At 39.9% G+C, this 25,159-nt stretch overlaps 1 protein-coding gene across 4 annotated transcripts in view; it reads right to left on the bottom strand.

Moving 5' to 3' along the window:
• LOC309612626 (S-adenosyl-L-methionine-dependent tRNA 4-demethylwyosine synthase TYW1) overlaps positions 1 to 25,159 on the bottom strand; it is a 214,294-nt gene that overhangs the window by 126,457 nt on the left and 62,678 nt on the right. For all 4 annotated transcript variants that reach the window (XM_082358575.1, XM_082358572.1, XM_082358574.1 and 1 more), the window contains exons 12-13: positions 14,561 to 14,738; positions 2,848 to 2,983 (exon numbers count right to left, since the gene is read on the bottom strand). In XM_082358575.1, coding sequence (XP_082214701.1) covers positions 2,848 to 2,983; positions 14,561 to 14,738 — 314 coding nt within the window. The remainder of the gene's footprint in view (positions 1 to 2,847; positions 2,984 to 14,560; positions 14,739 to 25,159) is intronic.

Here is a 25,159-nt window from a genome sequence, read left to right as displayed (position 1 = left end):
AGCGCCTAGAGCCCGTGCTCCACAACAAGAGAAGCCACTGCAATGAGAAGCCCGTGCACCGCCAACAAAGAGTAGCCCCTGCTCCCAGCAACTAGAGAAAACCCGCGTACATCAGCGAAGACCCAACGCGGCCAAAAATTAAGTAAATGAATAAATAAATAAATTTATTTTAAAAAAAGTCTACTGCCAAAGGTAGGCAGTGCTGTCTTGCACAAGACGGATTTCTTTTTATTTTTTTAAAAAAAGGACTGTTTGACAAGTAGCTGTCATGTCCAGAAATTGAAGCTAACACATTTTATGCTGTGTTATCTTGATGGAATTGCTTTTTAGCCCCACATACTCAAATACCAATCTATTTCTCCCCTCATATTTGAAAAGGAACATTTAGACAAAGGATAAAAATCTTGAAATGTAACCTTTATACTTGCCAAGAGTAATAAAACAAAATATGCTACCTTCTTCTACTTTGGGTGGTACTAGATCATACGTAGGCTGAAAAGCTTAGGAAAAATCGGATTTCTTTGTTTATAAAGTTTAAGAAATTCTTTCTCTTCAAATGTCTTTTCTTGCTCAGGTATACTAAAAGCTCAAACAAGTAACAGAAGATAATAGTATGGATGTTCTAATTGAAACATCTCAAATATCAATTTAATTTCAAAGTTTTCATTTAAAAACTCAAATGATTATCAGATGATAGTGATCATATATTTGACCCTAGCTTATAAGTATAGTCACAACATAAATGTCTTATTTTTCAGTATTATACAGCAGTAAGGTCAACCTTTCTTGATAGTATCTAATGTACCAATAATATCAGACATTCAAAAGGAAATAACATAGCTTGAGTTAATTTAAAGAAAACTTTTTATTTTGACAGCAGCTTCCTGCTGCAGATCTTTCTTAAATGACAGTATAAACAATACAAGAATGAGAAACATAAACTAATTGCTACAAAATGCTTAGAGAGCAATTGCCCTAATCTGAGAGCAGCTACTTTAAACAGCCCAAGGAAACTTTTTCAACTAGAGTTACGTGGACACAATTATGATATTATATGTAAGAAGCTCATGGGTTAGAAAATATTGTAGAACTTTAAGTTAGTGCGTTACTATCAATGAGTCAATCCAGAGTACTTACAACTGAACTGGACATCCAAAGGCTTACTTGTAACTTCAAGACACGAATTCATTTTATGGAAAATTTTGGCCAAAAGGCAAAAAGGAGGCTATTGAGCCATTCTGCTAATGCCTATTTCTCATCTTCCACACTCCGACTCAGGATATGGTCTAGATAACAATCTCATATGTGTTTGAGACTGCCAGCCCCTGCTGTTTACTTCCATCTAAATCCGTTCTGATTTTTATGCTATGTATCTCCTGTTTCAGCAATAAGCAATGAGGATACAGCTGAAGGTGAAGTCCAGAGACGAAGAAAATTTAGGAACCAAAAAGCATCTGACTTGCTAGCTTTATAAATAATCCAAGACAGATCAGAAACCAATGCCTATTTTGAATGTCTTAAATAATGTCAGTGTTAATCACCAAAAAAGGCACTGATTTAACTTCTCAAGCATAAAAACGGGGGGCGGGGGGGAGGGGGGAGGTGCGGGGCGGTTCTGATCAGCTGAAAAGTCAAGAAAATGTGTACAGTACATCTTACTACTACAGAGCTCTGGTTGAGTCTCCACTCATTCATTCTTTTAACAAACATTTATCAAATACCATTAAATATGTTGTGTTAGAATTCAGACATGAGTAAGGAGTCCAGTTGGGGAGAGAGAAGCTAGGATAAAACAGAGGAAATGAAGTGTATTTACAGATATAAAACTTGGGAAGGGAGACAGGGGCAGCTATTTGCAACTGAAAACGGCTTCGCAGTAGAGGTAATAATGAAGCTGAGACTTGAAGGTTGCATAGAATTTCTACAAGTCGAAGAAATGGAAAGAAAGGACAGTCTAAGTTCTGAGGAGGTAACCAACGACTCGGGACAAGTGCTGGGCACACCTGCAGAAACAGCAAGACAAGCAGGGACGTGTAGCATTCCTGGGGAACATGGTGAATGATGAGTCTGGAAACGTTCACTGCAGCCAGACGGCGACAGGGTGGGAATGCCACAGTAAGTGCCGGGCAAAGGAGAGAAAGGCAGGTTTTCTGGGACAGTGACTTCCATATATTTGGCTGAACATCAAAAATCACCCGAGATGTTTAAAATGCAGATTCTCAAATCCCCCTAGGAATAGGAAACTGTAATTTTTTAAGCTCCTGTAGTGACTGTCAGTATCAGTTAGATTTGGGTAAAGCAAGAGGAACTGCAGGGTAGAAGCAAAGAGAACAGAAAAGGGGAAATGGCTACAAGAGAAGAAGAGGTAGAACTAACAGAAAATACCAACTATCGACATAGGGGCCAATGGAAAAGAAGAACCAGAAGGTACCTTAGGTCAAAAAGAATAGGAAGACTTAAGAAAGAGCAACTGTTTGCAGGAAAAGACATTGGGGTCGGACATTCTGGGATTGAGTTCCTTACTGGGTAGGAAATTTTGTTCTAGAAATTCAGGAAAATTAACTTCATATTTAAACATATACTATTTGCTGACACCTCTTCTAGGATTGCTATGTACCGCGCTTACCCGTGTTTTATTAATTAGCTTTGGGAGTGTGCACCTCTCTCCTGAAATACATGAAGGACATATAATATATATAAGGCAGAGTGCTAGAAACTTAAGAAGAACTCAATAAATATTTACTGAATAATAAAAGTGGAAGTCTAGAAAAAAGTTGAAGATTTTAGTCTTTTTTTTTTTTTTTAAAGAAAAAAAAAATCTTTTTTTTAAGATGTCATAATTCTTACCTTTGCAGCCAAGGCTTTTAAACTGTCGAGGAATCTTTGCCAGAAATCCTTGAAGAGCGGGCGGTCAATTTTCTTCAGGCTCTCTTTGGTGCTGGCGTCCACACTAACGTATAGCTGGGTAACTGGTTTGAGGTTCCTTGGTAATTTAAAATTAAAAAAAAAAAAAATACAACAATCAAAGAAGAAAATTATGCCTAAGTCGGGCTTTTCATGATGTTAAATTTACAGTCTGTAATAGATGTGATGATTAAACATTTCACGGGGGTCTAGAGGGTTCTGCTTCTCCCAGAAGATTAAAGCCATGATTTTAATGTAACAGAATGGGATGTCAGTTGGTTATTTTTTCAAATGACTGGACACCATCCCTAATAAACTGAAAACATTTGATTACTTAAAATTGGTCTCTCTTCAAACACTACATTTTAGTGGAAAATAAAACAAGATCGGGCTTTAGGTCTGGCACCATCAGCTCAGCACAATTACAAGGGGCTCTCAGGCCAAAGTTTCTTCATAAACTCTGCCACTTAAGACTTCTACAGGGGTCTGTGCTGACGGGCCACCTCCCATCATCAATTTGCTGATGGATGTTTTCTAAGGAACAAGAACAAGGCTTCTCTGAAGGGCACAGAGCCACACCAATGCCTCACCTATGCCTCTGAGAGCAGGAGTGGGTTTAAAGTCAAGCCCTGTGTGGGCGAACAATGACCCATTCAGGGAGCCATGAGCAATGCAGAGTTAGAAAAAGAGCAGCCAAACACTTACAGAACAGCACAACCCAGAAGAAAAATGTATGTTGTAGATTCTTATTTTTCTTTGCCTTCTTAATCCGCATCCATGAGTACCACTCATTCTCCACTTCGCTCAAATTCACTGACTCATTTCACAATGTCATCATCTACCAGATTTCTTGCCAGTTATGTTTTAAGCCCAGATTGTACTTTTTCCAGAGCCTCTCTGTTCTCCCTTCAAATAGGTCTCATAATTCACTCTCTTCAATGAATTTCGAAGTAGAAAGAAATTCCCCCTTAATAATCCTCTGACCAAATTCTCCCATTATTAATTTGCTATAACTATTCCATAATTTGTATTTACCCCTAGAATGTTATTTATGCATTTTTTGTTTCAAAGTCTAGGCACTTTTAAAAACTGTCACATAATTCACATGCCATAAAATTCACCATCAAAGTGGTTTATGTGCTTTTTATGTCTATCAGTATTGGCCTTACCAATCTTTGAGTGGAAGACCTTGAAAGACAGGGGCTCTATTTTTCTTTTTATCCAGCCATACAGGTAGACACTTAAAGCTACTTTTTAGTGGATATTGTTGACTTCAGCTGACAGAACTTTTAAGGAAATGTAGGTCAAACAAATGCTTGTAATCATCTGGCTTAGTGACATATGGAAAAATCAGAAGGGCCTAAACCCAAAGTTGTTAAAAGTGGAGAAGCTATGACCAAAGTTAGGAAAAAATGATTAAAACACTGGCAGACTCTCATTGCTTTAATCCCTCTCCAATACTGATATAACGGAATCCTTAAAAGTTCAATAATGTGTCACTACTGAGCAAAGGACATCAATTACTGGAAATGCAAAACAACAGCATACTGGAATGGCAGCATTTTGTCTCACCACCCCTTTTGCTGGGGGCCTCTTTAATAACAGACAAGCTACTTTAACTGGATTTTATGTTTTACAAAAATAAAAAGGATTGTCTTAATGAATACGGCTGGCTATCATCGTCTGATACTCACAGGACTTTGTCATAAAGCTGCCTGATGCAAAATGGGAACTGGCCTGACCTTTTCACTATGCCTCCGTAACTACTTCAAGAGTATGAACAGTAAATTCCAAAGGCCATAGTTGTCTTACAAACCACCACCATTTTGCAAAAAAAAAAAGTAGCCCTGGACATTGACACTAGCAATAAGGAATTTTTGACATTACTAAACGCCTGAGGTGCTATAATCAGGAATTTTATAGCTCTTTGGGCAGGGACCAGAGGAAGAATGGAGAAGAGGAAAACCCCAAGGAACTGTAGAGCTCATTCCTAAGGGGCTCAAAAGGAGTAAAAGGCCACTGGAGAAATTTTCTGAGCCTCAGGGATCTTATGTCTGTCCTGCTGTTGGTCTCTGTTCCCCGTGACAGGTGATGGGGCTCCAAGCACAGTCATCTGTCTGTCTCCATTCTATTCAGAGATAGGATCATTTTAGTTATATCCTTAAAACCATCATAATAATTCCTGTGTCTCAGAGTCTCACATTGCTGTTGAGAACAATTAAAAAGGACTATACAATAAAAGGGATATATAACTCTGAGCCCAATCCCCAGTGAAAATACCCTATGAATCTTGATATGATTTTTGTGATGACCCTTCATCCTGCTAATTTTAAATCTCTGAGTTTTGAATGATCATATATAGAAAAACATTGCAATTGAACAGAAAAATCCCTCTCCCTTCTTCCCTTTCTGTAGAGATTAGGCCTCATTCTACCCAGAATAATCAATAATCATATCAAGATCTTACCTAGAATGAAACCTCCTCATCTCTACAGAAAGGAAAAACGGGAGGGAGATTTATGTTTGTAAGAAATCTAGAGGCTTCAATAGTAACTTTGATGCTCCCATTGGACAAAAAAATAACCGAAGTGACCCAAATATCCAATACTTATATGTGAAATCTATCCAAAAAAGGGACAGTTTCTATTAGTTGTTTCCTTCCCTGTGTTATGCGCCACAGTCTCTTGTTTCTGTGTCTAGTTCATGTTTTTATATTTTTTATGAAAGCTGAACATTTTAAATAATATTATTTGGCAATTCTAAATCAGATATCTCCCAACCCAGGGGTTTTGTTTTGTTTTTTTCTTTTCTCTCTGTTTGCTGTTTTTGTTGTTACTGAACTAATTTGGTAAATTCTGAATTCTTGGTTGTGTTTAACCACTAAAATCTCTGTTTGATTAGCTTACTGGTCAGGTAAGGATTAGACAGAGATATCCTTAAATGACTTCAATCAGTAAGTCTCCTAGCCTTTGCTGAGGGGCTCTATGTGTGTATATTAGGGCACGCCTTCGATGTCCAGGCAGGCATTTGACAACTGTGCCTTAGCTTTCACTGTCTACCTGCTCAAGACATCAATATACCAAGTGGAGGTGGCCATATAGGGCCTTTTCAAGTCTTCCCTGGCATACCCACAGCCCTGCCCGTGTACATGATCTTCTAGATTTCCAGGAACATGCTGGAGCTTCTCAAAGTCCCCTACAAACATCTCATTCCCTGGCTTTTCCTTTTAAGTATTTGATTAGCTTCCTGTTTGCCCCAACGGTTACTGCTGCCTCAGGTAGCTGTGAAGTTAAACAATTGCAGATAATTGTTTATGAAAAACACCGGAGAGAGAGGCTTTCTGTGCTGGACAAACTCTGAGTCACTTCTAACAAACACAACCCCTGTGAGCGAGAGTTTCCAGGGAACTGCCACACATACCATATAATGACAGTTCTCCAGGAATGGGACTTTGAAAGAGTTCCAACTCTGTTTTGTCCCTTCCCCTGGCTGCCAGGCTACTGGTTTTTACCATGACTGTAGGCTACTAGTTTGCAGAGCTGGAGAAGTTGGAATGGAATAAGGACATGTTAACACATCACAAAGCTTACTGTTCATATTGCAATTCAGCTAATTTTCTGAGGAACAGTGGGTTTTCACCACAGCCTACTTTAACCCATTTCTAAGCCAAGTTTCAATCCTGAGCCTTAAAAGACAAATCATTTTTTAATTTAACTTAGTTGTTTTTTGCCTCCTCTTTACTGTACAGAGCCTGGATCCAAAGAAAAAGGGCCATCCCCGTACCCACACATACCCCTCAACAAAAGCCTTCAGTTTCTACTTTAGCCACTGGCTTCTCAGAATCCAAAAATCAAATATTCTAGTGTACTGTTGCAAGAAGTCTTGGGAGAAAAAAAGACCACTGCAATATTCAAAATATTTTTGTATTGTTAATGCATATCATAGAAACACTCTTTTTTTTTTTTTTTTGGCCACGCCATGCAGCTTGCAGGATTTTAGCTTCCCCGACCAGGGACTGAACCCAGGCCCCCAGCAGTGGAAGCATGGAGTCCTCACCATTGGACCACCAGGGAATTCCCTAGAAATACTTTTTTGACATGAGAATAAAAATACTATTTACTGGGGGCAAAAAAACCTTCCTCAGATTGTTGCATACCCCTGGTTAAGAATTTGATTCTGACAATTTTTGCTGGTATTCTCACTGTTTTTATAGAAGAGTAGGTTTTGAAGGTCTGTACTCTGCTATTCCTGATAACCAACAAACAAGTTTTGTTTTTTATTTCCATCACAATTCATCACAATATTTCCTATGTCCATTGTGATTTCTTCTTTGACCCATAAGCAAATGAGAAATGCATTGCTTAAATTATAAGCATATTGGAATATTCTAGTTATCTTTTTGTACTGATTTATAGTTTAATTGCATTGTGTTCAGATATCATGCTCTAAATGAGTGCAATACTTTCTTGTAACTTGCTATAATGCCCAGCATATGGCCATTTGGTAATTTTTCTGAGAGCAAGTTCTGTGCTCTTAAAAGGAATTTATATTCCAAAGTTTCTCACTTCAATACTCTATTTCTGTAATACACGCTAAATTTGTTAATTTAGTTGTTCAAATCTTCACTACTATTCCTGATTTTGATTTGCCTGTTTTATCAGTTTGAGAGAAATGTGTTAAAAACTTACTATTTCTCCTTATAGTTCTGTCAATTTTGAGTTTATGTTACTGATTGTTGAAAAATTTTGAATTAATATATTGTTTTAATGTTCCTGGTAGGTTTAATATTTTATTATTAAGAAATGTTCCATCTTATCTCAAGTAATGGTTCTTGCCTTAAAGTATACTTGACCAATATTACTTAGCCTACCTTTCCAAGGTGCTTTTCATGTATTATCTCATACACTAACAATGCCACTATAAGGTAGCCATTATTATTGTAATCATTTTACAGATGAGAAAACTGGGCCCTGAGAAGTTATCTTCCCAGTGTCAGAAAGACAGCAAGAGATACAGTCAAGATTCAAACCCAGGTCTCTTCTAGACAGAGCACAAGCTCTTCATCACTTCACTGTGCTGCCTTTTTCTTTTTTTTTTAGCCCATCCAGAAAAGCATAGTTTTGAAAAGTGTCCCATCAATTCACAGACACAAAAGAAGACTATATTCTAAACTTAATACAAACAAAACAGGCTGGGAGAAAAAAAAACTTCTATTGAAAGGATCAGGTAGTATTTATAATCAATCTTCATTTCATTATAACTGTTACCTATAGCCACTTTGAGCTGATACATACAAGAAAACTTTATTTTTATTAAAATTCATGCATTTCTTGATACATTTACTAATATGTGAAGAGATGTCCAATTTATAGAGGTTCTCTAACACATATAGTGAATATCTTAGCAAAAACTAGAGAAAACAAAACATAAAGCAAACAAAATAACAGAAATACAAGTGGAAGAAGTAAGAGAACAAACGAAGTTCACACATCGTTTCAATGAAGGTGCTCAAAAGTAAACGTACACCGGGACAAATTCTGTGGTGGTGGAGGAGGTGTAGGAAGTTAAATGTTAACCGTGTCATAGTTAAAAATGGAACACAGCTCTGTCTTCTTATGATAAGCCTGCTAGCAGGGAGAAAGCTTTGAATTAACTGTACTTACCACAAAAGAAAAAAATTTAAGATTTTAAATGTAAACTTAAAAATAATATAAAATAGTTAAGAAAATCGTGTAGAAGAAGGCGTAGACAAAATAATTAGCTACTAAAGGTATCAGAAAAAGGCCTGAGAAAATCTGGTTAAAATGTTAAACCTTGTATTGCTACTGATGGGAGTAGTTGTTTTTATATCTTTTAAAAATAATAAAAAGATTCTGCTAAAAAAGAAAAAAGAAAAAACAAGAAAATCGTGCAGAGGTGAACTAAAGATGAAGCTAAGAGTTAGCCAGTCGACAAAGGGCTGAACATTTGACTCTAAACCTTCTCACGCTCATAAAGAGGGAGACACAGTTATAGGATTCAAATGTCCACAAAGTAAGCACAAACTAGGTTCAGTGTTTCTCAACAACTTCCTTACCTTACAACATGGTCTACTTTTAGCAAGATGTCTCACATAGGTCTTTGACATCTTAGCACAGAACAATTTACAGGAAGTAATGACAGGGAGTGCTCTAGTGGGACAGCGATACCCAGGTGTGATGGGCCTTTCTGACTGCAGGGCTGAACGCAAGCATAGATCATACAGAGTCAAGAATAAGAGTCCTAAGCTCACATGTTTGCAGGAACCAAGGATATAATGTGAGTCAACCAAGACAGTTTACTTATTTAATAAATTTATTTATTTTTAAAAATTTGTTTATTTATTTATTTTTGGCTGCATTGGGTCTTTGTTGCTACGCGCGAGCTTTCTCTAGTTGCGGTGAGCGGGGGTTACTCTTCGTTGCAGTGCGCAGGCTTCAGTAGTTGTGGCTCACGGGCTCCAGAGCACAGGCTCAGTAGTTGTGGCACATGGGCTTAGCTGCTCCGCGGCATGTGGGATCTTCCTGGACCAGGGCTCGAACCCGTGTCTCCTGCATTGGCAGGAGGATTCTTTTTTTGTTTGTTTGTTTGTTCATTTTTTAATTTATTTATTTTATTTCTTTATTTTTGGCTGCATTGGGTCTTCGCTGCTGAGCGTGGGCTTTTCTCTAGTTGTGGCGCGCAGGGGCTACTCTTCGTTGCAGAGCACGGGCTCTAGGAGCATGGGTTTCAGTAGTTGTGGCACATGGGCTCAGTAGTTGTGGCTCATGAGCTCTAGAGCGCAGGCTCAGTAGTTGTGGTGCACGGGCTTAGTTGCACCGCGACATGTGGGATCTTCCCGGACCAGGGCTCGAACCCATGTCCCCTGCATTGGCAGGCAGGTTCTTAACCACTGTGCCACCAGGGAAGCCCCAGCAGGCAGATTCTTAACCACTGCGCCACCAGGGAAGCCCAAGCAAGCCACTCTCAAAGGAAAAAGAAGTTCTTTGGACACCAAAACACAGACTACATGTGAAATATTCAAGAATATTCTTTCCTTACTCAAAGCAAGATGCTTCCATTTTTCTAGTACGTGGCACTCTGTCTCCCTTTCATTGTTTCATGTCTGTTAGAAATGGCAACAGAAATTTCTCTGCTGTAAGAGAATCTACAGTGCGATCCCTCTGACAGGTTGCAGATGAGACTCAGCCTCAGGGCTGAGGAGACAGCAAAGTGGTGGAGAGCGTGGCAAACTGAAAAGCAGAGGCTTCAGCGAAAAGACAGCCATTCCTTGCTGTGATATTGTCAGACAATAAGGAATACACGTGCGGTCTTTGTCCCTAGTTCCTGGCACAGAGCTCCTAAAACTCTTGGTATTTCCCGAGTGACAGAGGTGAGAGAAGTGCCTTTTGTTACCTATAATAAGCCCCTTTCAACCACACAAGAATTTATATTGAGGTGACTTCTGATGAGCCCATGGACACATTCCAGAGAGGGGCTGGTGCCCGAAGAACCGACCACGTGATTAGAGGGTTGGCACTTTCAGTTCCCCCTGCAACCTTTAGGAAAGGGAGATGGGCTAGAGGTTGAGCTAATCACCAGTGACCAATCACAATGATTTCATCAATCCTGCCTATCTAATGAAACCTCCATAAAACCCTCCCAAATGACGGCTTCAGAGAGCTTCCGGGATGGTGAGCACGTTGGGTGCTGGGAGGGTGACGCGTCTGGAGAGGGTGGGGAAGCCCAGGGCCCTTTTCCCCACATCTTGTCCCATGCAGCCCTTCTATCCAGCTGTTTCTGAGTTGTAGTCTTTATAATAAACTAGTAACAGTAACTGAATTGTTTTCCCCAAGCTCTGTGAACTGTTCTAGCAAATTATCAAACCCAAGGAGGGGTTGTGCGACACCCCAATGTACCGTCGGTCCATGAGAAGTACAGGTGGCAGCCTGGGACTGAGTCCTGACCCTGTGAGGCTGTGCTAACTCCAGGGAGATAGTGTCAGAATGGAACTGAACCGCAGGACACCTAGCTGGTGCCTGCAGAGAATTAGAGGACTGCTTGGTGTGGGGAAAAAAACACACATCCGGTGTTAGAAGTGTTGTGAGTAAAAAAACAGATAAGAGTGAAGTGTTCTGGTGTTGTAAAAACAGCACTTCATACTTGGCTCTTGACAACTTTTGCCAGATTGTCTTTTTTTCCAAAGTCAGAAATCTCTTTTATGAAAAATTTCTGGATTTTAAATGTTGGCTAAAAAAAGAAAAAAAAAAAGTTTCTAAACATGCTACAGGACAAATAAAACCTACTCCTTATCAATTGCCAGTTTGAGACTTCTGGTCTCAAGAACTCTCCAAGCTTTCTCACATAATTAATTAAGTTCCTGAAAAAGACTGCGTCCTGGTACGTTCAAGGTTATCCTCCTTGTACGAAGCACAGCCTGCTGTGCTATTCGGTAGAGTACAAACATGGCCATAAACTCACCCTCTCCTTGTACCCATGACCCTTTGCGATGTAGGTTTGAGTGCCCCTCACTGACTCCAAACTTGGCCATGTGACTTGCTTTAGCCAAGGAGAAGTGAGCAAATGTGACTTGAACGATGCCTGTGTGTTGTTCATCCTTTCATGCTGTTCATTGAAACCCTGCCACCATGTGGTCAACTTCAGACTTGCTGGAGGATAAGAGGCTACATGAATAGAGTCCCCAGTTGTCCCAGGCAAGGCCATCATAAACCAGCCATCCCAGCGTATCTGCCAACTGACTAGATACATGAACAACACTGAGACCAGCAAAGCCAGCCAAGATGAAAAGACCTCCCAGCCGATTCACAGAATTACATGCTAAATGAATCGTTGCTAGTTTGACTGACTCAGTTTTAAGGCAAGTGGTTACAGCAAAAGATAACTGATACATGCTACAGTGTATCATATATCAGTTTTATGCCTATCCAAAATACCATTATAAAGGCACTTGTTACTGTGGAACTAAGAAGGCTTTTTCTCAAGAGAAAGGGGTTTTTTTGGTGCAATCACCACCAGTTCTATCATGAACATTAAGTGTCTTACACATTCTTGTCACTTTTATTAATTAGCCTCTATGTTGACAAACAAAAACATAAAGCTACCTAGAATGCAAAAGTTTTCTCATTTGCCTAAGGTGTTTCCTTCTATCTTCAACAAATCCTCAAGGACCACTCACTGTGAACTCCCTTCAGTGCTCTGGAGAACTGTCAGCAAACAGCCATATGCTTTGGAGCTGGAGGGGAGACTGAGATCCTTTTAAAGAAAAGTTAAGTATCCTGAAAAGGCCACTAGCCTGAATGTAATGCTTGCATGTGGGTCAAGGGAAGGCTAGTTGACAAAGTCAAGATCTTCAAAAGATACCAAAAGAGTATGGGTTAGGCACTGTAGTAATTTAGAAATTTTTTATTAGAAAAAAAATTAGTACACAGCCAACCACCCAGAGAACACTATTACTTCCTAGTGTATGCTCAAAGATAAAATGGTTGCAAGAGGTTCATCTAACAGCTGATTTGAATGAGCAAAGTGCATCAACATTAGGGGTAACTTCCAAAATCCATGATCTCCATGCTATATTAGTAAATCTATAGCCTTGTTTTTCTGTAGGACACCAGAGACAATTGGTATTCAGAGTCCTCCTAATTCACAGAAATAAAACAATATTATCTGCACCTAGGAAATTTCTCTTTCCATTTTCTCTTGGACCACTTTCAAGTACATATCTTATTTAATTCTCTATCATTTTCCACAATCCATGATGGCATTCACAAGGAATACCATGTATTATCAAACAATGAATCATCCTCTCTGGTTATTATCTTACATGCCACTCTTGGAAGATTCACTTCTTTTTAGGCATTACAGTAGGCCCTCTGTATCTGAGGGTTCCACATCCACGGATTCAACCAACTACAAATCAAAAATATTCTAGGGAAAAAAAAATTCCAGAAAGTTCCCCAAGGCAAACCTTGAATCTGCCATGTGCCAGCAGCTATTTACACAGCATTTACAATGTATCAGGTATTATAAATAATTCAGAGATGATTTAAAGTGTATGAGAGGATATGCGTGGGTTATATGTAAATACTATACCATTTTATAAAAGGAACTTGAGCATCAGTGGGGTTTGAAATTTGCAGGGGGTCCTGAACCCGTCCTCCTCAGATACCAGGGACGACTGCATGTCTTAAATTTGGGATAGTCTCCTTTTTTCTATACGTGTGTGTGTGTGTGTGTGTGTGTGTGTGTGTGTGTGTGTGTGTGTGTGTGTGTGTGTGTATCCCAACACCACTCTATCTGAACCCCGCCCTCATGAGCCATTTGAAAAGTCAAAGATCTTAACATAAAATTTTAAAAAAAGGAATGGCGACCCTATGCAAAATGTACACACTGACTTTTTTAAAACCTTTCCCTTTTAACTTTACCTTTTTATACAACTTCAAAAAGTAATATTTTAGCTATCTTTGTGACAATGTTACTGATTTTCACTTTACTGCCTGGTAACTAATAATTTTAATCAACTCTTTGATTTCCTATGATGCTAAATTCTAAACCAAGCACCTACAGTGTGCCAGGAATTATACTAGTGGCATAAAGATAAATAAGCAGGGGTCACTGGCCCAGGGACTCACAGTCTAATGAAGAAGGCACAAGTAAATAACAACCAAGTAAAATTTAATGTTTTTGGTACTATAGTATGTGTATAGTTCAAGTATAATGCAAAACCAGGTCATTTCCAGGTCCCAGGAGATGGTCATCTCTACCTGGAGGGCCCTCCCTCTAAGTCATCCAAACCAACCGCATCATCTTACCTCCTAAACCCGCTCCTTCCTCACATGATCCCTTGACTGTTACAGGGCCCCACAGCCCTAGCAATCAACATGGCTGGAACTTTCCGAGTCATCAGTTAAGTTCTCTTCTGTGCAGGGCTCACAGAGCCATACAAACAGTTTGCCAAGCTTATCATGCCTCAGTGATACCTTTTTTAAGACTCCTCATTCTGTCTTACTTTCATCCTTTTAACTCTTATACCTAAACAAACGTATAATCTCCTATCCAGTTTCCCGCTTCTTGGCTCACCCACTTTATACCGTGCTGGCAGACTACTCTGCAGAAAGCAAGATCTTTCTAAAGAACAGCATTTGAAGTCCTCTGCAATCTTGTCCCAACCTTTCCAACTTGGGTTCCAGCTGCCAGTCTCTTTCGCACACTCTGTGGTCCTAATCAACTATATTTACATAATGGTATCCCAAATACCCCAACTCTGTATCTTTCTCGGACAGTTCTTATTAAAAATCTACAGTTTCCTATCTCCCCAAGTACCCATCCCAGCCATATTTTAAGATCCAAATTTAATGAAGCCTTTTCTGAGAAGTTTTACCCTGCTTCTTTCATCTAAAAAAAAACTGCTTTCTCTTTTGAATTCCCCCAGCAATATATTTGTGCCTCTATTTCTTAAACTAATGTTATCTTCCCCGATAGAATGGATTTTTAAAAGCAGAAGCTCTGTCCCCTCAAACCCAACATTTGTATGTACTTAGTAATCAGTAAATCCTTTCTGAATATATTAATGCCTGTAAGTTTTACTTTTCAGTCAAACACAGAGTCAAGCAGCAGTATCTTAACAAGCTGGACCACTCACCTGATTTCCGCAGGGAACTGTGCATTTGTGACCAGGAAACTGGAGATTTTACACTCGTGGAGTAGCTTCAAAAACCTGTTGATTTCTGGGTACATGATGGGTTCTCCCACAAGGGATAATGCACAGTGCTTTACTGTCATTCCTTCCTCAAAGCGTTCCTGTCTGACACCTGGCACTCCTGGAGAGCATGGTGGAAAGGAACAAGCTCAATAAGGCACAGATAGAGGACATCACTTTTATTTTTCTTAATTAAAATTTTTAAAATTTTTCTTAATGGTTCTTTGATTTTAGAGGGCAAAATTACTTTTGATACCAGCCAAATAATACAAAACAAGAGCCTGGGGGCGGGGGGCAACCCTAACATTATTAAACCAGAAGAAAAAAAAAAAACCCTAGAATTATTATATCAGCAATCTCATCCTTGGTTTTAGTACTAATTAAACTACATCAATACAAGCAGGCAAAACTAACTTTGTTATTAGCTAATTATTTGGAACACAGAATGTATTACTTTCCATAATTTGCTTAGCTCTGCATTCTTTCATGTTGGTCTAAGACAATGAACTCAGTATGGCTGCATAAGGAAAGCCTCTCCTATACCAATCGTTACCGCCTTCATTCCTCAAGTATTTTGAATTGAGAAACTAAATGCAGTCGGTCCAAAAGAACAGAGGAGAGAAAAAGCAGCCTGCAGTTCTCACCTTTGGCTTCATATTGGAATCACCTGGAGAGTATCGTAAACTACGGCGGCCTAGGTCCACTGCCAAAGATTCTGTTTAACTGGAGTGGATGCAAGCCAGAGTAAGGGGAGCTTTAAAAGTTCCTCAGGTGATTCTAATGTGCAGCCAAAGTGAAAAAACCACTGCATAAACCAGAGGCCCCCAAACTTATATGCAAACTAGAATCACCTTGGAATTGTCAACGTTCCAAATTCCAGGCCACAGCACAGACCAATGAAATCACCACCTCTGGAGAAGGGGCAGAGGCATCAGGAGCTTTTGAAGCTCCCCAGGTGATCCCAATATGCAGACAAGTTTGGGGAACCACTGCCACACACCATTGGTCCTTGACCCTAGTTAGACATTGAGAAATAACCCAAAGAACTTTAAAAAATCCCAGTGTCCAGGCAGTATCCCAAGCCAATTAAATCGCAATCTCTAGGGATGAGAGCCTGAGACATCCGTATTTTTTAAATGCTCCCCATGTGATTAGAGTGGCCAGGATGGGTTAAGCAGCACTGCTCTAGACTCGATGTACTGTAGGAAAGCAAGCATGAAAAAAAAAAAAAAAAATTAGAAAGCATGCTTGAAAAGTCCCTCAATCTAACACAGAGTTTGAAAGACCTGGAAATTGCTTAAAAAGGCAAATAAAAACGTATCTCTTTTACTTCAGATATTTCTATCCATCATCTCTAGTTTCTTTTTGAAGAACCCATTCTCTCTAAAGGATACAGATTCCTCACCGAGATTGGAGGTGGGAGGAAACGTGTTCATATTCCCTCTGAGTCATTTATGAGCCATCTCTGAAAAGTAGTTTTCTTGACTGTAAGCGGCACTTACCCCAAAGAATGTTTCTTAGAATTAAATGAGATAATGCACGGAAAAGCTTTAGAAGAGGGCCTAGCACACACACAAAAACATTCATTAAGGACTTTTTCTTCTCATCACCTTTATCCTGGTTTCTTAAAATGATTAAATCCCAGTCACTTCACCTTAAAGAACAACAACAACAACAAATCTGGAGAAAATAAAGTTAGCTTTCACTGCTTGCTTGTGCTTTAGTTTCCAGGAAGTGACTTTATTTTACACACACACACAGGCACACACACACAATCTACTTGGAAATAAGCAAGGGCAAGTAAATACCCAAGACATCAAACCAAGATAATGCATGCTAAAATCAGAACAATCTAAAAGTGGCAGGTTTCATCTTCTTTTATGACTACCTAACTGCAATTCTAAGAATGTATTTCATGTCAGTATTTGGGGGATGAATAATTTTTTAAGTTATTGAAATCTAATATCTTAAGTGAATCAAGGTTTTAAATAAAACTTGATCCAAAACTCAGTCTGTGTTGCCAAGACAACTCAACATTAAGTATAAAATTTCCTTTTTGTTAAAAAAAAAAAAAAATCAGTAACTTTAATCTCCCCAGGAGAAGATGAGTAGAAGGGCAGATTTAATCGGAACTGCAAAATTAACCTAAAACTCAGAAAGCAGAATGACTGAGCACTGGCTGGGCCCTAACCACTGGAAGTCAGACACATCAGGTCCAAATTCTTGCTCTACCACTAGGCTGGTTTGTGTCCTGGGTCAAGCCACTCACCCCTCCCTACACCCATTTCCTAATCTATAAGATAGGGATTTCACATGCACACAGTTATAAGAATTCAACGAAATAAGCCACATGAAATAACAGGTCTGGTACCAGGCCCAGCACATAAGCATTCAAAAAAATCTTATTTTTATTATAGTAATTATTTCATGAATTGAAATAGAAATTCAATTATTTCCATTATTTTAAATAAAATGGTAATTCCATTCAATTCAAGATACAGTTGACCTTTGAACAACAAGGGCTGGAACCATGCAGGCCCACATATATGTGGATTTTTATATATATCTGTGTGTGTGTGTGTGTACATTTGTATACACACACACACACACACACACACACTGGAAAATTTTTTGGAGATATGTGACAATTTGAAAAAACTAGCAGATGCACCCCACAGCATAGAAATATCCAGAAAATTTAAGAAAAACTTAGGTATATCCCAAATGCATAAAATATATGTAGATTTGTCTATTTTATCATTTACTACCATAAAATACACATAAATTTTTTTTTTTTTGGCCAGCCACGCGGCATGCAGGATCTTCCCCGACCAGGGATCGAACCTTGGGAGCTCGGAGTCTTAACCACTGGACCGCCAGGGAAGTCCCAAATACACATAAATTTTTAAAAAGTTAAAATGTATCAAAACATACTCACACAAACACTTAAGGACCACACACGGCACCATTCCCAGTCCAGAGAAATGTAAACAAACGTAAAGATGCAGTATTAAATCATAACTGCACAAAATTAACCATAGTACCGACTGTACCTCGGTAATAATTTCCTAGGATCTCCTGTTGCTACCGCGCTGAGCGCAAGTGTTGCAAGTATCTGCTTGAAACGCCACGCCACGTGAGGCTCATTATCTCCACGTGAGCAGTTCATCTCTCCAGTCAATTGCAAATTGCAGTAAAAGGCAATCTCTCACAGTTCTCTCGTAGTTTTCATCATGTTTGTGCAATACCATGAACCTTGAAATAACACCACGGGACCCACACGATGTGCCACTAGTGATGCCGAAGTGCTCCCAAGAAGCAGAGAAAGATCATCAGATGACAAGAAAAGGGTGAATGGCTGGATACGTACCGCAGATTCAGATCTGCAGCTGCCGTTGCCTGCCACTTCAAGATAAATGAGTCCAGTGTAAGGACCATTGTTAAAAAAAAGAAAAGGAAATTCATGAAGCTGTCGCTGCAGCTACACCAGCAGGCGTGAAAACCTTGCGCTTTTTGCCAAATGCCTTTGTATCTCACATTGAAAATGCAGCTTTTATGTGGGTGCAGGATTGTTATAAAAAAGGCATACCTATAGACGAATATGAGTCAAAAGGTAAAGTCATTATATGACAACTTAAAGCAAAAGGAAGGTGAAGGATCTAAAGCTTGAGAATGTAATGCCAGCAAAGGATGGTTTGATGATTTTAGAAAGACGTTTGGTTTTTAACATGTCAAGGTAACAGGAGAAGCAGCTTCTGCCAACCAAGAGGCAGCAAAGGAATTCCCAGCAAAGAAAATCATTGAGAAGAAAGGATATCTGCCGGAACGGGTTTTTAATGTAGTCAAAACTGCTCTATTCTGGGGTGCAAAAAAAAAAAGCCTCAAAGGACATTTATTAGTAAGGAAGAGAAGCCAGCACCAGGATTTAAGGCAGGAAGGGGTAGGCTAACTCTACCGTTCTGTGCAAATGCAGTCGGGTTTACGATCACGACTGCCCTTCTCTATAAAGCTGCTAACCCCTGAGCCTTGGAGGGAAAAGATAAACACCAGCTGCCAGTCTTTTGGTTGTACAAAAAGAAGGCCTGGACGATGAGAACACTTTTTCTGGACTGATTCCATGGATGCTTTGCCCCTGAGGTCAGGAAGTACCTTGCTGGTGAGGGACTGTCTTTTAAAGTTCTTTTGATATTGGACAATGCCCTTGGCCATCCAGACCCCATGAGTTCAACAGCAAAGGCGTCAAAGTGGTCTCCTTGCCCCCAAACACAACGTCTCTAATTCAGCCTCTAGATCAGGGGGTCAGAAGGACCTTTAAGGCTCATTACACATGGTACTCTATGGAAAGGACTGTCAGATCCCTGACGGACAGAACATTAGGAAAGTCTGAAAGGATTACACCACTGAAGAGGCCATCCTTACTCTAGAAAAATGTGTGAAAGCCATCAAGCCAAAAACAATAAATTCCTGCTACAGAAAGCTGTGTCCATTTGTTGGGCATGACTTCACAGGATTTACGACAGAGCCAATCAAGGAAATCACCAAAGAGATTGTGGATAGAGTTAACAACAACAACAAAAAAAGGTGGGGCTTCAAGATATGGGTCTTGGAGAAATTCAAGAGCTAGCAGACATCACACCAGAGGAGCGAACAGAAGGTGACTGCACGGAGATGAGCGCTTCCTAACCAGTGCCAGACGACGAGGAAGAAGACAGAGAAGAAGCAGTGCCAGAAGCCAAATGGACACGAGGCAATCTCAGAAGCGTTCGATTATTCAAGACTGCTTTTGACTTCTTTTACGACATGGACCCTCCTATGATACGGGCACTGAAACTAAAGCAAGTGGTGGAAGAAGGATTGGTACCATATAGAAACGCTTTTAGACAAATGAAAAAGCAAAAAAGTCAGACAGAAATTACTACGTATTTACATAAAGTCACACCGAGTGTGCCTGCCTGCCTCTCCTGCCTCCCCTCCCCCACCCCTGAGACAGCAGGGAGATGCTGACATGTCCACGGAATCTGAGCAACACGGATGTGGCCACGGCAGGGTTTTGAGAAGGGTGGCCTAAGCAGGGTGGATCACGTTGGGTGCTATGTTGAGAACAGAGGGGCAAGCAGAGAGGCTAACCTGCCACAAGGATATTACATAATCTAAGCAAGAGATGTTGGTGGCTTGGACCAAGGTGGTGGCAGTGGAGGTGGCAAGAAGGGCTTATCAGCTGGGCCTATTTCAAAGGTATAGTCAAAGGCTCTATTTTGAAGGTATGTTTGAAGGATTTTCTAATGGATTGGATGTAGGTTATGAGAGACAGAGAGGTGTCAATGATTTCCATAAAGTTTTTGGCCTAAGCAAGAGTCACCATCAATTGAGACAAGTTGGCGGTAAGAAAGCCTTAGGGGTAACATGGGGGTAACAAGTATTGGGGGGGGTGGGAAAGGGGGTGGAGGTAGATACCATGTGTTCAATTTTGGACACGTGAAGTTTAATATGTCTGTTAGATAGCTGAATGTGTGTCCAACATTCAAGTTTGGATTCTGGGAGAAAGGCCTAGGTGGAAATAAACATTTTTGCGAAATGGATGGTATTTCTATCCAAGGGCCCGAACCAGATTACCAAGGCAAGAAGGGCAGTTAGAGAAGAGGACCAAGGACTGAAGTCTACGCAATCACATATCTGAGGAAAGGAAGAGGGACCAACAAAAGACAGTACCAGGGAAGAATGAGGAAAACTTAAAGGCAAAGAGATCAACTGCCATCTTCTCTGAGAGCTACAGCTAATAAATATCAGACCACTACAAAAACAAACAAAAACCAATACCAAAAAAAGCCTGTGGATAAGCCTTCTAAAAGAATAATTCTGGGATTTTAAAATTATCTTAATTTTCTCAAAAGTAAGGCACTGAGAATATGTAAAACCTTAGTTCTCTCCTTCAAGAAGCACATTTCTATTTCATGCTCACTGTCAGAGGCGATTACAGTGCTCCCCCAAAAACAAGGCCCTCAGGGACTCAACCTCATGCTGTCTTTCACTGTCCTCAAAGAAATATGTCAGAAAATAAGACATCCCCCAAATTTCTAATGGAAAGCAGTCCTGGAGCAGGAGGACAGCCCAGGCAACAGCAGACGCTACATTTCAGTAGCACATCTATAGGGATATTTCCCACTGTGTGTGTCTGTCTCTCTGTCTCTGTCTCTCTCTCACTCACACACACAGCGTCTGTTCACTTCATGTTTCCCTAAACCTTATCCCTTTCACCTCTAAACTCTGCTTTGGTTTTGTTTTTTTGTTGTTTTTGTTTTTGTTTTTTGGTTTGGAGTTTGTTTTTTTTTGTTGTCGTTGTTAAGTTTTTTTTGTTTTTGTTTTTTCTTAAGCAAGTTTTGTGACATTTCCCTTAGCCTGAACAGCTTCCTGATCCTGAACAGTCACTACAGTCATCATATTAACTAGGAAGCACACTTTATCTCACTGAAAGATGCCAAAGCAGAAACTTAAGATTCCAGAATTTTTATCCTAAGGTCATAGCAATAAGCTGAATAACCCAGAAATAAAAATGATATAAGGTTCGGGCTTCCCTGGTGGTGCAGTGGTTAGGAATCTGCCTGCCAACACAGGGGACACGGGTTCAAGCCCTGGTCCGGGAAGATCCCACATGCCATGGAGCAACTAGGCCCGTGCGCCACAACTACTGAGCCTGCGCTCTTGACCCCGCGAGCCACAACTACTGAGCCCGCGTGCCACAACTACTGAAGCCCATGTGCCTAGAGCCCATGCTCCACAACAAGAGAAGCCATCACAATGAGAAGCCCGAGCACCACAATGAAGAGTAGCCCCCGCTGGCCACAACTAGAGAAAGCCCACGCACAGCAACGAAGACCCAACGCAGCCAAAAATAAATAAATTAAATTTTTAAAAATGATATAAGGTTCAATGTAGAGTATTCCTATTTCTTTGGGGTTTTTTGGGGGGGAGGTTGATTAACCCCCCCCCTCTATTCTGAATACTTTCTTATGCCTTTTTTTAAACTGAGGTATAATTGATATGTGTGAGTATTCCTCTTTCTAAAGATTGGACCAGTCAGAAATAAAACATTTTCTTCTTTCTTCTCAAATAACAACATAGTTCCTGGCCAAAGATGTTCCTAAGAACCCCTCCTGGCTGAAAGTCATAAATAATATATCTTTGATACAGCCACTTCTACTATGATGTTTATTTCATAAATAAGCTTCGGAAAACAATTAGCAGGTGGTGTTCTCTTCCCTGCCTCCCCAACATTCCTTTTGGATGTGTACTTTAGCACACCTCGTTCCTGAGGACCATCTGTTGGAGACCCTTTATTTTTCGCATTACTTCACTTCTAGCTTAAACTATAGATAAAAACATCTAGCAACAAACGATGTCATCTTCACCTTTGCACCTTCCGCACCAAGGACGTTCCTCACAAAGAGTGTTCACTCACTTGATGTCAGCTGAACTGATGGGAAGCTGAGCTAAAAAAACCTGAACTCCATTCTCTGAAAACTATTTCTCCCTGCCATGGTGGTAATTGGAGGGGGGGGGCAGTGAGCATTTTGAAAAAAGGCCGAGTTGCACTGTAATTCTGACCTACTTGTAATCAATGTAAAGTTAATTTTGCATGCATATAAAGGGAAAGCTAATAAAAGTCATGAGAAGAAAGCTGGCTTAATGATCAATGAAATAACTGAAAAGACAATGATTGCCCTTGGGATTGAGAATAGATGCATGAAAAGGAAATGTTTAAAAGATGAGTATATCTTCAAAATGTGCTCAAGGCTGGCCACTCAGCTAAAGCTGGACACTCAGAGGCAAAAACAACCTCTGAGTACCCACAACAAGTCTCACCCTACACAAAAATACGATCATCAAATGACTGAACCAGACCCACAGGAGAGAGCGGGTGATCATCACGGGCTAGGAAAGCACCCTGTAAAACAGGACTCCAAGCTAGAGTAAGGGAAATTATTAATGAGTGACCTCTAAGGAAAGGCTAAAGTGAAGATACCCAGAAAATGACAAACTAAGAAGGAAATGGAACTAAACATATTGTGGTAATTATTTCACAGTCTGTCTATATATCAAATTGTCATGTTGTACACCTTAAACGTACACAATGCTATATGTCAACTGTACCTCAGTAAACCTGGAAGAAAACAGTCATGTTAAAAAAAATAATTTTATTAGCTGTGATAATGATATTGTGTTTATGAAAAAAATCTAATGCTTAAAAGAGATTCATATTGAAGTTTGAAGGCAAATGTGATACTTGGGATTTGTCTTAATTACTTCAAAGAAAAAAGGGGAGATAGAGAAGTAAGTATGGCAAAATTTTGACAATTTTTAAATAGGGAAGAAAAGGATATGGGGGTTTATTGTGCCATTCTATTTTGTGTATACTTGGACATTTTCATAATGCGATTTTTTAAGACGTTTAGATTAAAAAAGAAATCAGGGCTTCCCTGGTGGTGCAGTGGTTAAGAATCCGCCTGCCAATGCAGGGGACACGGGTTCGAGCCCTGGTCCGGTAAGATCCCACATGCCAAGGAGCAACTAAGCCCATGTGCCACAACTACTGAGCCTGCGCTCTAGAGCCCACTGCCACAACTACTGAAGCCCACGCGCCTAGAGCCCGTGCTCTGCAACAAGAGAAGCCACCGCAGTGAGAAGCCTGCGCACGGCAACGAAGAGTAGCTCCCGCTCACCGCAACTAGAGAAAGCCCGAGTGCAGCAAAGAAGACCCAACGCAGCCAAAAATAAATAAATAAATAATAATTTAAAAAACAGAAATCAGATCGATTCATGTTATTAGTAAGGAAAGATAACCATGGTATATTAAAGGGTAAAAATAAAGCACTGTAAGTTTTAAAAAAGGAATAAATGTGGAACTAGGAAAAAAAAACAGACTCTCCACCAGGGGCTGATATGAAATCTAGAGTTACATTCCTGCATCTTTAGCATCCAGAAGTAGGATGTGTGTCAGAGCTGCACCCAGGTGATGGTACACGGCTCAGAAGAGGTAGAGTGACTTGCATGAGTCTCACCATCCTCACCCTGAAGCTGACTATCCAGAAAGGAGGGTGACCTGTTTTATTTATACCCTGAAGGATGAATAAAAGATAGAACATAGAGATTTCACTGATTGCAGGAGGAATTCAGGTTCATTAAAAAAGAAAACTTTAGATTATAACCATTGATAAAGACTGAGTGAAGTTATAAAATCTCACTGCCAAGTTGACTGCCCACAGAAAACAACCATCAATTTGAACACCAGATTACTTTCTGCCAAGAGCCAAGAACATAGAAAACATAACTAATACTCTGAAATATTAAAATTCTATCATTTTGCCAAAGTTATAATAAAAAGAAAAAAATTAACATTTTTGTATCATAGACCACCCCAGTTTTCCAGAAGAACTTTGGATTCTTATAAATTATGTATTTCATCCTTTGGTAACTAGGTTTTTTTTTTTTTCCTTTTCTAATACTATAGTTTCACAGCAGGATTTGCTTTGGTTATTATAGCAATGAGACAGATTTTCAAAAAAGTAATGTCTTGATTAAGCACAGAATAAAGTAAAAAGCATTAACAAATAGTCACCACCATCCAAAAATTGGAAACTAAGGAAGTTCTCATCTTAGTGAAAATATAATGAATGAGAGCTCCTTTATGCCCATGTGCTGACCTGTCTACTGCCCATCACACCTTCAAATATACACCTGTTTTCTACAACTACTTTAAAGAAAAACTGCTTTGGTACCCTGAAGAGTGTCAGTGTACAAATATCAACCAGTTCCAATTTGGAAACCTTTCTAGAAAATTTATTGTCGATTATATAAAGACATGATTTGCTGACATGGTAACATTTTGTCAAGTCAATTAAGGTATGCAAAAAGAATCCTTTGTGAGACTTACAAGGGCAAAGTAGATACTCTGTTAAAGCTGTTTTTAAGGATGAAATGAATGGCAGTTGTTGAATGTTTGGCGGTCATCCTCACCCCCTTAGGCATTCTCACCCCTACTCAGGATTCACTTGTTCACAGACATGCTCTTTCTTTCTCCCTGCAATCCTGTATCTGTCCTCCCCCTACAAGACAATATATATATATATATATATGTTTTAAAACTCTTTTGTCTCTTACGCTATGGATACCTAAAGACAAACCATCTGAGATGCCTACTGATTAAAGCAAGCACAAGGTGAGATTTCCCTGGTGGTCCAGTGGGTAAGACTCCACCCTTCCAATGTCAGGGGTGGGGGGAGCCCGGGTTCGATCCCTGGTCGGGGAACTAGATCCCGCATGCATGCTGCAACTAGGAGTCCGCATGCCTCAACTAAGAAGTCCACATGCTGCAACTAAAGATCCTGCGTGCCGCAACTGAGACCCAGTGCAGCATAAATAAATAAATAATAAATAAAAATAAATATTAAAAAAAAACAAAGGCAAGCACAAGGTTACTAACCAGGTACACCTTTCTGCATCCTCCAACAAGCTAGGCAGACAACAAAAACTATGTGTTCACCGACC

The sequence above is a fragment of the Balaenoptera borealis genome, assembly GCF_965194805.1.
Source record: "Balaenoptera borealis genome assembly, chromosome: 16".
Taxonomy (NCBI): Eukaryota; Metazoa; Chordata; class Mammalia; order Artiodactyla; family Balaenopteridae; genus Balaenoptera; species Balaenoptera borealis.
This window is presented reverse-complemented; position numbering and strand designations above follow the sequence as displayed.